Below are 14,860 nucleotides of genomic sequence, written 5' to 3' on the forward strand. Positions count from 1 at the left end.
CACCAAGATCTTTATTTTTTATTATTTTTATATATATGTATATATATATATGTGTATATATATATATATATATATATATAAATTGGTTTCTATACAACACCCAGTGCTCATCCCAACAGGTGCCCTCCTCAATGCCCACCACCTCCCCTCCCCTCCACACCACTTAATAAAAATATTTGAAAATGGGCCTAGAATTGTGTGCTCAGTCGCAAAGACACGAACAAGAATCTTCTGTCCCTGGCCTTCCTGGAGCTTGTGCTTTAGCGGGGGCCGAGACAAAGCTAGAATTACCGCTATGTCAAGACGAGCACTGAGAGCGACAGTGGGACTCAGAACCGCACATCCTTTCCTTTCCACAGTCTGAGGTCTTAGTCTTTTTAATATGTTCCAGAAGAATCTTGAGAACTGCACCTGTTCTCAAGCACACACAGAAGAGCAGAGACTTCACCCAACATAGGTGCACCTCACTTCCCTTTCCAAGATTATCCTTCAAACAGTCCAGGGAAAGATTCATGAGGTAAGCTCATACCCAATATGAGAGTGGACAAAATATCACCAGCCCAGAATTTTATGGAAAAAAAAGAAGTAAACAGCCAATTATCACAAGATGTGCTGTATGTAGTTAGGGCAATATTCTACATGTGGTTAGTGTTCAAAGATGTTGCGACTTTACAATTTATAGAAAATACTATGCTGTTGGGGTGCCTGGGTGGCTCAGTTGGTTGAGCATCTGACTCTTGATTTGGGCTCAGGTCATGACACCAGGGTCATGGGATCAAGCCCCGTGTTGGGCTCCACACTGAGCAAGGAGCCTGCTTAAGATACTCTCTCCGGGGCACCTGGGTGCCTCGGTTGGTTAAGCTGCTCTGACTTCTGCTCAGGTCATAATCTCATGGTTCATGAGTTTGAGCCCCGCATCAGGCTCTGTGCAGACAGCTCAGAGCCTGGAGCCTGCTTCAGATTCTGTGTCTCCCTCTCTCTCTGCCCTTCCCCCACTAGAACTCTGTCTCTAAAATAAATAAACCTTAAAAAATTTTTAAAAAAAAGATTCTCTCCCCCCCCCCACTCTGCCCCTGTCCTGACTCACGCTCTAAAATAAAAAATAAATGAAATAAAAACACTATGCTATTATCAGATGTTACTACAGATATGACTGGAGAGAGTTCATATGCCTTCTGGGTTTTAAGAATGCTTAAAATGCTACCTAACATTTACTATCCCTTTCCCACAGAAAAGCAGTAAAAATGACAAAGCATTACAGGATTACTAATGTTTAACACACATGCATAACGCAGACCTCTTTTTGATGGTTGGTAGATTCTTTTATTAACAATCAAAAAGCTTCACACTTACAATAGGAAAATAAGTGTTTCTCTATCGATTAATTAAATGAAAACTATCCAGGACTTTATAGGATTTCTGATGTGTGCCAGGTTTGATGCGTACCTAAGAAAACAGGACATTAGCTTGCCAAAATCATTAGGTATGACTGAAAATGAGAAACAGTAATTTATAAAACATTTACCTAATAGCTTTCCCAAACAGTAGCTCCCCTGAAATCAAAACAGGAAATAGAATTTGTATTTAGACTTAGTTCTAGAGAGGACTCACAACACCAATCAATCTTAATTTTATGGTTCCGGTGGTACTTTTTTTAAAGGTATTCACCGGAAACTCAAATCTCATTTTAAGATCATGAATTTGAGGTGTGCAGTAAAACTGTGATTTCTCAACATCAAAGTTTAATTATTACACAATGGTTCAAGCAGTAGATTCTACCTCAGGCAGTATTTGCCTTGTGTCCTGTTTTCCTTCAGTACGAATCACACTATGGCGTTGGAAGCACATTTAAAACTAGAGCAGGCACTGTTCATTCGGCCACAAAAATCCCTCTTGGATGAACAACACTTGGGTTTATTTCAGAAGCAGCCGCTTTTACCTTTTTTATTTATTTCCACAATGAAAAACCAGGCTGAACAAAATCTTAAAGCCTCATTTTCCACCGGATGATTAAAATCTTTATCTGTAATTTACCTTAGTCTCTTAAAATCTGATGGGGAGGAGAAACCAAAACCTTAGAGAAGAACAGTGTGCTTTCGCTCACTCCCTCAACGTAAAATCGAGGCAAAAACAGAGCCCCATAGAAATTTCAACATTGAATTTTTTTGAAATGCTAAAGCTTAGTAAAAGTCAAAAGGCACTGTATGAATCAGGAGTCTCTGCGTATCTTTGTTAGTTCAATACAAACCATGATCTGGCAGACTACTTATATTCAAAAGCCCATCTTTCAAAAAGTTCTACTTTTCTACATGGTCCGTTTAAACAGAGTCACTGCCTTGTTTATATATACGTGTATGCATATATATGTGTGTATATATCTATATAGGCATGCATGTGTATATATGTATATATGTAAGCAGTAATCACATGACTCCCATCTGTGCTCCACGAAAGTGACTTTACTGTGGGAGAAAGCATGGCAATCTTTGTCTCCAAAGTGTTTTCAATCCACAGGCACACAAAGAGCTACCACTGGTCTCATCAACACTGCTGACAATTCAGAAACCCTAAGTACTTTCTACTTGAATTCTAAAACAAAAGCGCCTTAAATTAAAATTTTTTTTAACTTCAGTCTTCAATATTGAAACTGCTAAGTTACTCCATTTTAGCAAGCCAAAAAAAAAAAGAACAAATTTTGGGGGAAAAAATAATACACTAACTTAGGAAAACATTCTGTTACTGAATAGGTTTAAGAAAAAACCTATACAGAAAAAATATTCCAATAGAAGGCAAAACCTATGTGGGTTGTTCACCACAACATTATTTGAATAACAATTAGAAACCAATGAACTATTCAGTATCAGAAATGTAAAATAAATTAGGAAGTGTCCAATTGATAAATTATACAGCCAGTAAAAATAAAGAAAATAATGAAACATGGAATACATGACAATGTTAAGCCAAAGGATCCCTGCTACATTTAAACAGTCCCATCTGCAAAAGCTAACCAGGAACATAATTTGACATGTTGGGTCACTGGAGTATGGGTATCGTTTGCCTTTACTGAAAGGACTAAACAATATAAAGTGTCTATAGTGACTGTACATTTTTTAAAAGAAAAGATAAAAATGATAGAGTAACTCAAAAACAAGTCTTCGAAAAAAAATGTTCCTGGATGGGGACACGCTGCTGACCACATCCAGAAACCAACTCCTTTGCCTCTGTGGGCAGGCAGCACCTGATTCAGGCTGGTTCCCCCCACCCCAAGCGATGCTCATGAACAGGACTGGAAGGCGGGGGCAAGTGCCCCGCCAGAATGATCTGTGGCCCCATTCCCAACACTCATTTTATCAACAAGGCCCGAATCTGCCCATTTTGAGCATGTACACAACACATATTTCTGTCTGATGACAAAATTTCACACACAAGTCCTCCTATTTCTCCCAACAGAAAAATTCAAATGCACGACTATTTCCTTGTCATAATAAAGCAATTCTCAATTAGCAATCAAGTTATATTTTTTAAAAGACAACATGGTGTTAACCCTGTGTAACACGTGACCAAAAATAATTAAAGGCCAATGGGTGATATCTACCAGAAGTACTAGTAGACAGAAGATTACTTACAAAAAGAGCAGTTTTCAACAGAAACGAGGAACGTTTCCCTTGGGAAATAAATTTAATCTTCTATAAACAACTGGGGCAAAGGACCAGGTTTTCTACAACTGCAATAGGGTCAAAAGGCTTCTCCAGCGGCCCTAAGGGGACAGGGCTGAGATATTTTTGATGGCTTTATGACGACAATTATAACCTCCTAGCTATTTCAGCTCTTGAAGAAAATGTTCAATCAAGACTAAATCATACAAAGCACTTACTGTTTTCCGTTGCCCAATAATAAAATTTGAAAACAGGAAGTTCACAGCATTAAATCATGTTTATCAAATACTTGAAGAACCTACATTAAGAAATGCTACTATAGAGCAGATTACTGGTATACTACGGTACTCTGCACTGCTATGAAAATAGTCGTAAAAAGCTTGTTCTGCTCAGTGTAATGATGTTTTACTTTTTGCAAGCCATGTATCTCTCAGTTACGTTCTCCCAGTTGATTACATTCCAAATAGCTTTTAGATAATCCGGTCTGACATTTTTATACTGAAGGTAATAAGCATGCTCCCACACATCAATCCCCAGCAGTGGAATAAGACCTATTGGAAAGAAGAGGGGAAAAAAAGCAAAAGCTGTGAATTTCAATCTGAAAGATTATTGTCTCTTCTCGATTATCCTATGCACACCAAATTACCCAAATTACCCTTTGCAAAATTCCCATCCATTTTTTAGCTTCTTTTACAAAGAGAAAATTTGCCTAAGAATACCCTATAAAAAATTTGAAACTTTACTCTTCAAAAAAAATTTTTTTAATGTTTATTTATTTTTGAGAGAGAGGTAGGGGGAAGGGCAGAGAGAAAGGGAGACAGGGGATCCGAAGTGGACTCCGTACTGACAGCAGTGAGCCCCACGCTGGTCTTGAACTCACAAACTGTGAGATCATGACCTGAGCTGAAGTCGGATGCTTAATCGACTGAGCCACCCGGGCGCCCTTAAACTTTACTCTTTGGAAGAAAACGTGATAAATAGCAAAAAATTTTTTAAAGACTTGGGAAAATTAAGTACAGTATTTTAACAGCAATGCTTAAACTACCAACAAATCTATCCATGAGGCAATTCTTGGGGGTATCGGTAAGGATGCCATGTTTATGGGGTGGCTGAGCACCTTCCGAAGGTCCCAAGCAGTCAGGGGAGTTTTAGGAAAACTGCTCTGCTCCCAAGCCTAATAATGTCAGTCTTAGAGAATACAAAGCATTTATGAGACATTTAGAGAAATAACAGTTAACAAGGAAAACTGAATAGGACTAAAAAAAAAGACACAGTTCTTAGAAATGAAATAGTACATGCAAAGAATTATATTTATGCAACATTCATTTTCAGAAACTCTCCAACTGAATGACAGCCTCCTCTAGGAAAACAATGATCAACCAGTAGGTCTTGATCAGTGGTGAGGTATGTCATTCATCATTCATTATGAGTAATTAAGGTAACAAAGTTTATAAATGATTTCTCCCCTACATAAATTGCCATGACTTCCACTTATTTTCATTCCAATGGGCTTTCTTCAAGTGGAAGGGAAGCAGGTGTAGCCAGGATTTACCTAGAAATTAGCCTTTCGGCCAGGTGCCTTCGAAGATATACCCGACTCTCTAGTCAGTGCTCACAAATCTTCTGTTGGTTTTACAAATTCTGTGGCATCTCTTTCCCAAAAGAGCCGTTCAGATTTTGGCTAAATCTGAATATACCCAGGAAAGTGAGTCATGTAAGCAAGTCTGCAGACGTGTGTAGAGGCAGAAAATGTGGCTGAGAGGCGCCTGGGTGCTTTGGCTGGTTAAGCGTCAAGACTCTTGGTTTTAGCCCAGGTCATGATCTCGTGGTCGTGAGATGCAGCCCCGCGTCGGGCTCTGTGCTAGGCTTGGAGCCTGCTTGGGATCCTCCCTCTCTCTCCGCCTCTCTCTCTCTCTCTCTCTCTCTCTCTCTCTCTCTCACAAAATAAATAAACCTAAATAAGTTAAGTATCTTTAAAAAAAAAAGTAAAGAAAAGAAAACGTGGCTGAGAACTACAGCTGATTGCCGTTAAGATGTCACTGTAGGTCTTGGGGTGCCTGGGTGGCTCAGTGAGTTAAACGTCTGACTTCAGCTCAGGTCATGATCTCACGGTTTGTGGGTTCAAGCTTTGCATCGGGCTCTGTGCTGACAGCTCAGAGCCTGGAGCCTGCTTCGTATTCTGTGTCTCCCTCTCTCAAAAATAAATAAACATTAAAAAATAAATTAAAAAACAAAAAAGACATCACTGTAGGTGCATTACATCTGAAGATCAATGTCTCAGGAATATCTCCTAAAGACATTCTAATTCAATCTGGCTGAACATGAAAAAGGAATTGGTGAAGCCAGCCTGGAGCCTCTAAGCCAAATATTTCCCTGGACCAAATCCCCCAAAAGGCAGAAGTGTGGAAACCTGAGCTCTAGTCCCAGTTTGACCACAGGTGCTCAGCAGACAGGCTGCGTCCCAGGGCTGAAGTTGGACTCAGCTTATAGGTCTTTTCCTCTTTTGTGGTGTTTATCCAACTTCAGTGCATGCAATTATGTAAGCTGACATGAATTCTGTCCAATGAAGCAGAGTTTATGTTTAAAACATTTTTTGTTAGGGGCACCTGGGGTCTGGGTGGCTCAGTCAGTTGAACGTCCGACTTCAGCTCAGGTCATGATCTCATGGTCTGTGGGTTCCAGCCCCACATCGGGCTCTGTGCTGACAGCTCGGAGCCTGGAGCCTGCTTCGGATTCTGTGTCTCCCTCTCTCCCTGCCCACCCCCACCACTCACACTCTGTCTCTCTCTCCTTCAAAAATAAACAAACATTAAAAAAATGTTTTGATAAAAAAAAACATTTTTTGTTAATGTATCTGTAAAATTACATGTGCTAATGTTACAAAACATCAAGGACTTTTAGAGCATTTCTGCTTACACGAGGCTCTGGGTATCACCTGTTAAGATTTAGTACATGCTCACGATAGGTTTAACCACTGCTCGTGTTCCTTATTTCAAGGTAAATGCTTTACAGTGAACCATTTCCCACTAATGAATGTGAAATAATTTTCAAAGCTAACCTGTTGTTCCTTCCAGGGGATCCTGGTTAAAACAAGCAGCAATCTGCAAGCGTCCCTGTTCCTTATTGAAACCAAGCCAACCCCAACCTGAGCCTTGGACGCCAACAGATACAGTGGTCAACTTCTCTTTAAACTTGTCGAAGGAACCAAAATCACGTTTGATGGCTTCCAGCAATTCCCCTATTTAAAAAACAAATCCAAAAATACCCACAAATGAACAGACTGCAACAATTACAATCAAGAATTCTATTCCATATATTAAAATATTCTTGTCATATGGCACCAGAAACTGGACGACCTCATAGGGAAGACGTAACATAACCCAGTGAGCCTAGTTAGCACTGTTTCTCCTGCCCTCACACTGGCATCACAAGATCTCATGATTTTAATTCACATGTTTATTACTGAACCAAGTTAGAGCAAGTTCTTCCTTCGCTGTGCTATTTCCATCAGAAAAGGAGTAATTTTTTCATTAGCTTCCCCCCCCCCCTTTTACAGAAAACTTTTACTTTGATTTCTACCCTACCTACTCTGTCTCGATTTGGGAATAGTAAAATTTTATGGCTGTTATTTGGTTCTTCCCCACGGCAGCTGAGATCTTTCTTATCACAATTATATAATTTTAAGAAGAGTAATTTTGTCTTTTATCACCGAACTGAGGGTACACTATAAGAGCTACAGCCCTTTTATTCTCTGGCAATGTAGAATATAATTCTAGATGGAGCACATCAACTAAATCAAGTAGGCTAAAAATATCACTCCTCTTATCCCACTGAGTTAAAAGTAATTATCGTCGTGCCCGGGTGGCTCAGTCATTTAAGTGTCTGACTCTTGATCTCAGCCCAGGTCTTGATCTTAGGATCGTGAGTTCAAGCCCTGCAATTGGAGCCTACTTAAAAAAACCGAAAATTCAAAAATAAAAGTAATTATCTATTATAAGCACAAATGACAGAATAAAGTGGTACAGACAACCCAAAGTCGCAAAGTACCACTGGCTGAATACGGGCATATCTGACATTCTGCTAACTCACCAAACGTCAACAGTATTACATCACCGTCTCCACACCTAACTCAGGAAAAAAAAAAAAAAAAAAATGTCCAGCTTCCCATGCTGACTTCCCCATTCACCTTTACTTCCAAATGAGACTGCTTATCACAAGTACATGAGACGCTTACCATACACCAATTAAAAACGAACAAAGCCACAGAAACTTAAGGTGTGCACCAGAAGCCCCAGGGACAAGGAGAGCTCTACTTATGCCCCGCATCTTCCCTGGGGTGAGGAGGCTAATTAAAGTCGTCTGGGCCTCCACGCAGGACATGGTAAGTCACGTAAACCAGCCAGAGTGAGCAAGGCCATTGGCTCTGTACTCCCCTCGCTACCTGCACGTGTCCTGGAAAACCCAATTTCCTGGGACAACTGACTCTTTATCAGCTGGGGAGAGTAGTAAAATAGCAAAAAGCACTATTCGAAGCATTTTATATCTGGTAACTTATTTAATTGTCAAAACGGATCTATTATTATCCCTGTACCTTACAGATGAAGGAAGTACAGAATGATCAAGTGTCTTACCCCACCCAGGGCACTCACTTCTTCTAAAAACTGTTTCCTGGTCTTGTTCTAATGTAAAATACAGTACATCTTGACAAAAGTTGACATCATATCTGACACTGTGTGTGTGTGTGTGTGTGTGTGTGTGTATGTGTGTATAAAATCTGAAGACACAATAACTCCCTGAATATATTCTCCGTTCCTACATATGTCCCTTTGAAAGTCACACCTTTGTTGTACTCCTTGCTAGGAAAAATATGCCACTGTGACACCTCAGAGAGAATTAACGTAAGAAAAGCAACAGCCATTCCTATCATGCACAAATGTAGCTAAGACTGCACCAATATCTACCAACCTTTGGGCTCTCCACCACCCTTAGGGCTCAGGTTCGTCCAGAAGATGGAATGATTGATATGGCCTCCACCATTGAACTTCAGCCCAGGCTGAAGAGCTACCTGAGTTGTAACGTCACCTGAAATGTAAAGATACAAACATATTCTTTAAAATTCTTTCTTTTGAAACGTTCTATGCACCATTTGCTCTCTTTGTAAAACATCAGGTAATTATACTTGCTTATCTGTAACATCCCTATAGGTCCTAAAATCCCACAATTTCAAGATTCTACAAAAAAAAAAAAAAAAAAGATTTACTTAAAAATTATTTGTTCCAGTGGATTTTCAATTTCAATTAGTAACGTGAACAACTAATGAGAGGTCCGGCATCAGGGGCAAAGCTAGTAGAAAATTCTTTCCTGAGCTTCAAAGAAGTGAAAGTTTTCTTGGATAGAAAAGATTTCAGAGGCGCCTGGATGGCTCAGTCAGTTGAGCATCTGACTCTTGATTTTAGCTCAGGGCATGATCCCAGGGTCATAGGATCGAGCCCCGTGTCCGACGCTCAGTGTGGCGCCTGCTTAAGATCCTTAAGTCTCTCTCTCTCTCTGCCACTCCCCCACTCACTTTCTCTAAAATGAAAAAAAAAAAAATTATAAAAAAAACATTTCAGCAATAACAAAGAGAACAATAGAAAATAGTGGAAGGTTGAAATGTGTGCTTTCACAGACTAAATAGTAAATTTTCAGGGGCGCCTGGCTGGCTCAGTCGGTAGAGCATGTAACTCTTGGGTCTCAGGGTTGTGAGTTTGAGCCCCTCATTGGAGGTAGAGATTACTTAAAATAAACAATAGACTTTTTTTTTTAAATGGTACATTTTCAGCTCTCATTTTCTAGATAGACAACTATTCATTGGAAAATAGTTCAATGTTACATTAACAAAAAATTCAGCATATTCAAAACTGAACTCGAGAATTTTAATCCCAAAGTTACTCTCCAATGGCCTTCCTCATCACAGCAAGTGCCAGCTATTTTTCACAGGGCATTTCTGATAACTTGCCCTTTCTTACCCCTTACTCCTTTCCTCACATATAGCCCACCAACATACTCACTGGCAAGGCCAGCTCTCCCTTTAAAAAAGATCCATGGGGCCCCTGGGTGGCTCAGTTGGTTGAGCGACAGACTTCAGCTGAGGTCATGATCTCACAGTCCGTGAGTTCGAGCTCCGCGTCGGGCTCTGTGCTCCCAGCTCAGAGCCTGGAGCCTGCTTCTGATTCTGTGTCTCCCTCTCTCTCTGACCCTCCCCCACTCATGCTCTGTCTCTCTCTGCCTCAGAAATAAATAAACATTTAAAAAAAAAAAATTAAAAAAAAAAAAAAGATCCAGAATCTGACCCCCTCTTGCTAACCTGTGGTACAGACCAGCAGCATCACCTGCCTGCATCTGAGCCACCACCCCGCCCTGGTCTCCGGCTTCCACATGTGCCCCCCCAACACTCTGTTCCCAATAGTGGCCGGAAGGCTCCTCTACACCCCAAAGTGAGTGCAGCATCCTTGAGCCAGACCCCTCCAAAGGCTGTTCCTCTCACTCGATGAACCCCAAGTCCCTACAACTGGCTTCAGAGGGGCAAATCATCTGATCCTCTGTGTCTCCTCACTGGCCCAGCTCTGGCCACACTGGTCTCCCTGCACGTACAACAGGGGCTCGGCATGCGCCCAGCTTACGGCTTCTACTGATGGCGGCTGCCCGTCCCGGAACACCCTTCCTGAAGATAGCCTCGTGGTTTGTTCCCACATCTCTCCTTCAGGCCTCCGCTGAAACGTCACCCTCATCAGAGAAGCCTTCTCAAACCACAAGAGAAAATGGGCACTTCCCCACCACTTCCCCAACCTGTTTTGCTCGAGAGGACTTAAGACCCCTGGCATACTACATATTTATTTACTCATTCATCTGTCTCCCCACCAGAATGAAAGCTCCAATAACAACAAGGAATTCTTTGCACTGCTGTATCCCAGGGGCTGCTAGATTGCCTCCTACATACCAGGCACTTGATGAACGTTTGTTGATTGATTAGATAATTGAATATATTAAATGTAGCTTTTATGGAAGAAAAATTCTCTGCTATCTGCACTTTAAAAAAAAAGTCACATTTGAAGACTTTTTCTACCTTGCTGAACAAGTAGGCAAAATAAAATATTCTTTTCCAGGCCTTCAAGAAACTAAGATTAACTATTAGGAAAAATGGGAATTCCCTTCCCAGCACTTCCCTGTGCTGACGGCTCAGAGCCTGGAGCCTGTTTCAGATTCTGTGTCTCCCTCTCTCTGACCCTCCCCTGTTCATGCTCTGTCTCTGTCTCAAAAATAAATAAATGTTAAAAAAAAAAAGAAAAATAAAAAAAAAAAGAAATAAGTCCTGAGTGCTTATTATTCACCAGACATTAAGAGGCAAAGTGGAAGATACACAGAACCACTGAGGACTCTGTGTGTAGGGAGTTTACATGATAGAAAAGGTTCTCTAATCTGCTCTTTGGGCACATCTCAGAAAGGAGGAGAGGGCCGAGTGATACCAGAATACACAGATAATCTTGGAGAGCTGTTTTAAGATGCCAACTTCTCATTGTTGTTGTTGTTGTTGTTATGTTTGCAAAATAATTTTCTTACAGATCAGTGTCTTAGTAATTATTCTAGGAAAGTCATCCTAAATATAAATGTTTGTATGTTTATATATTTCTATATACATATACATACACGTGTGTATACACACATATATACATGCGCACACACACGTTTTATATATATTTATATACATGCAAACATATACACATATATATGCATATATACATATATAAACACGTGTGTGTGTGTGTGTGTGTGTGTGTGTGCGCGCGCGCGCGCACGTATAGTTTTAGTTTTAGAGAAAAGAGCCCAAATGGGGGAGAGGCTCAGGGGGAGAGGGTCAGAGGGAGAGAGAATCCCAAGTAGGCTCCATGCTCAGTCTGGAGCCCGACACAGGGCTTGACTCCACAACCCTGGGATCATGACTCAAGCCAAATCAAGAGTCAGATGCTCAACCGACTGAGCCACCCAGGAGCCCCTATATTGTTTTCTAATAAATCAACAGTAACTAAATTTTTCTAATGGGAAAGAAACATGCTTATTAAAAACTAACTTAATAATTGCAATCTCTTAAAGGTTAGTCATTTTTAAGTTTTAATAGAAATTTGGGGAGCACCTGGCTGGCTTAGTCGGTAGAATATGCGACTCTTGATCTCAGGGTTGTGAGTTTGAGCCCCACATTGGGCATAGAGCTTGCATTAAAAAATAATAATGATGATAACAGAAATTTGGGAGGCTTTAGTATCTGCTTTTAAGAATACTTTTCTTAAGTTCAACAATTTCTTTGGTTTCCATTTTTTTCCTGTAAAATACAATAAAAGTTAAATACTTCTGTTTGAAAAGTATTTATTTACTTCCTTATAATGAGATCGATGATGTTATTTCACTTACATTACTGCCCCAAATTTTCAAACATCAAAATTTAACCCTTCAATAGTCTTTAAAATATTTTTTTTAAATAAATAAAAGAAAAAGCTCTGCAGGTACTTAGTAACTTATAGGCAACATAGCACCACATAATGTAAAGCTTTTTTTTTCAGTAGCTTCTGTTACACAAGTAAAGATGTGATTGCGCAAGGAAAGGATTGAAATTCAAGTTGTTTTTAAAATATTGAAAAGAAAGGTTCAAGTTGTCAGATGTTGTCACGCAGGAAACAATTTCACAATCGGGATATTCCCCACCTTGTCATCATTACCACATCTTTCCCGAATTTGTTATTTTCTAAAACCCCGAACCTTTTCCCCGAACAAGTACCAAACGTTTTCCCCATGCTCCAGGTTCCTGTCACAAATCTTCCAGAATGTGGCAATTTCCTCTTGTTTCTGTTTAGACAATTACTTCATCCACAACCGGGCTGAAATACTACACTTTCCCGCTAGATGCCCCCATTCAACAAGCTGCCACCGTCTGAAATTTACCCAACAAATTTCAGAGGGCTGAACGTCATCAAAAATATGCTTAAGAAAAAAAATACCTTTTGAACTGTGTAGCGTATTAAGCAATACGTACAATTATTTTCCTCCTGCAAGCCACTGATCGATAGACTGAAAAGTGCAATACTATTTTGTACAGAGACATTAAAACACATCCCCAGACCCAGACCCACAAAGTCCACACTCGACTGGTTTTGCCGACTGAGCTCTTTAAAAACTAAAGTGTGACGTCCGTATGATAGTGTTACGCTGAATTCTAAAGTATTAGTAAATAACCACAAGCCTGTTTCAGTTTCCCACAAAATGGGCACCTTCCTTGTGAAGTCTGACCCCTGGTTGAGTTCAAGAGCGCGTGGGGCGACCCCACGGAACCGAGGGGCACCGCGTCGCCGTCACGTTTCCCCGCGCGGTTTCTCACCGGCGGGCGGCCTGGCACCTACCCTTCTCCAGCGCCTCTCGATACCGCTCCTCGAGGACGTTCAGGTTGTTCACGTAGGTCGCGTGGTGCTTGCTGTGGTGCAGCTGCATGATCTGGGCGTTGATGTGAGGCTCCAGGGCGCCATAATCGTACGGCAAGTCGGGGAGGCTGTGCTTCTGCCTGGAACCCAGAGCCCCCAGCGCCGGCACCAGCGTCCTGCTCGAGCTGGAAAGAGAGCAGACACACACACCGATTCGCTCACGTGTCTACGCAGACAGGGCTACGGACGTCCCGGCGCATCTGGGCCTTTCTATCGCTTGCTCGCTCGCCCTCCACATTCTCTGAAGCATTAAACGGCGCCGCGGCAGCACCCGGATGTGCTCAGAGGCCACCTGCCCTCCGGCAGGGACGCCCGCGGCGTCCCCGCCACGCCGCGTCCCCGTAGGTACCCGGCAGCGCGGGTACGGAGGGAGCGGGGCCGCTGGAGGAGGCCGCCCGCACCCCTCGCCCTCGGGGCCGTGACCCGTCCCCGCTGCTACGCGCCGCTCGGGCGCCTCACCTGAGCGCTGCCCGGGACAACATAGTGAGCGATGCCGCTAGTCGCTTTCCTGAATTCGAGTCACCGCGCCGACCCACCGGCGTACACTGACCCGCGTCCCCGGCGGCGCCGCAAGGACACCGCCGTCCTCCACGGGCTCCGCCCCCTGCGCCCGCCGCTCCCACACCGTGGGGGGGGGGGACGCGCAGCGCGCCGTCTCCGCTCCCTGCGCCAGCCCGCCCCCTTTGGGGGCCCAAGGGACCCGAGAAAGAGGCACATGAGGGACCTTATTCAGGGAGTCAGAAGAACCGCAGCGCCCACCTGCCCGCTTCTGTGCGTGTGGCCAAAAGAAAGGCTATGCTTCCCCCCCTTCACGGTGTAAGATGGTACGACCTGAAGCCCCGCCCCTCGGAGGTCCGCTGGGAGGGCCTTGGCTGGTGGGGCCGGTGCTTCCCCGCCTCTTAGCTGCTGCCGGCACGCCGGGGTCGGCCTGCGGTCCGGCGACCTTCTCGGAGCGAAAGCTGCGGTTTCCCTGAGCTGGCTTGGCGCGCCGTAGCGGGCCGGGATCCCTCAGTGAGGAGGGTCCTGGGCGCTGGTAAGGTGTAGCAACAATGCTCCTCTAACCACTGCCAGGAGTGACCTTGCTTTTCTAATGAACTTGACCTTCGGGCCGGAGCCAAGCCCAGGGCCGTCTGATAATAGTGTTACTAAACACGAGGTGCCAGGGACTACGCAGCAGGGTTTATATACATTGATCTTTATTTCACTCCCGGGTAGGTATCGTTGACCCCAGGCGACAGTAATGAGCTCACTAAATTTTAGCAGGTTGCCCTGATCACACAGTTAATAAGTAAAATAGCGGATTAGAACCGAAAGTCCATACTTTCTTGATTACTAAGCCTTAGCAGTCACGTCCTGAGTGTGTGTGTTGGGGATGACTTCCACGAACCAACTGCTCCGGAGAGTATTTTAAAAAGTACAAGAGGAAGGATTCTTTCGTGCTGTTTCTTACAGTGTAATGAGCTGTACTAAACAATCCTGAATTGTGTGAATCCTCCCTGTATAGAAGTTAGGAAAGCTTTACACTATTATTGATCTATGTTGGGTCCTTATTGAATACAATAATATAAAAGGAACCATAGAGTAGGTGCTGCATAGATTTTCAGCTACTCTCTTCCACCCCTACCCCCACCCCTCCACAAGGATGACTAGCATTTGGGTTGGGGAATAGTAAACAAGAACCACTGAGCTGACTTCCCA

General features: G+C 42.8%; 1 protein-coding gene across 1 annotated transcript; it reads right to left on the reverse strand.

Moving 5' to 3' along the window:
* Positions 1-2,439: 2,439 nt before the first annotated feature.
* SOD2 (superoxide dismutase 2) lies at positions 2,440-13,876 on the reverse strand. The gene is made up of 5 exons (XM_042987451.1): positions 13,622-13,876; positions 13,085-13,287; positions 8,622-8,738; positions 6,715-6,894; positions 2,440-4,207 (listed from the first exon to the last, which is right to left on the reverse strand). The coding sequence occupies exons 1-5, from the start codon at positions 13,642-13,644 to the stop codon at positions 4,062-4,064; spliced, it is 669 nt and encodes a 222-aa protein (XP_042843385.1). The 5' UTR covers positions 13,645-13,876; the 3' UTR covers positions 2,440-4,061.
* Between the last annotated feature and the right edge of the window lie 984 nt (positions 13,877-14,860).

The sequence above is a fragment of the Panthera tigris genome, chromosome B2, assembly GCF_018350195.1.
Source record: "Panthera tigris isolate Pti1 chromosome B2, P.tigris_Pti1_mat1.1, whole genome shotgun sequence".
Lineage (NCBI taxonomy): Eukaryota > Metazoa > Chordata > Mammalia > Carnivora > Felidae > Panthera > Panthera tigris.

Excerpts from the sequence above, each read along its gene's own strand:
- SOD2 (XM_042987451.1), bottom strand. The coding sequence starts at position 13,644 with ATGTTGTCCCGGGCAGCGCTCAG. Across the intron at positions 8,739-13,084 it reads TCGAGAGGCGCTGGAGAAGG|GTGACGTTACAACTCAGGTA; the intron begins GTAGGTGCCAGG and ends TTTACATTTCAG. Across the intron at positions 4,208-6,714 it reads TCCCCTGGAAGGAACAACAG|GTCTTATTCCACTGCTGGGG; the intron begins GTTAGCTTTGAA and ends TCTTTCCAATAG.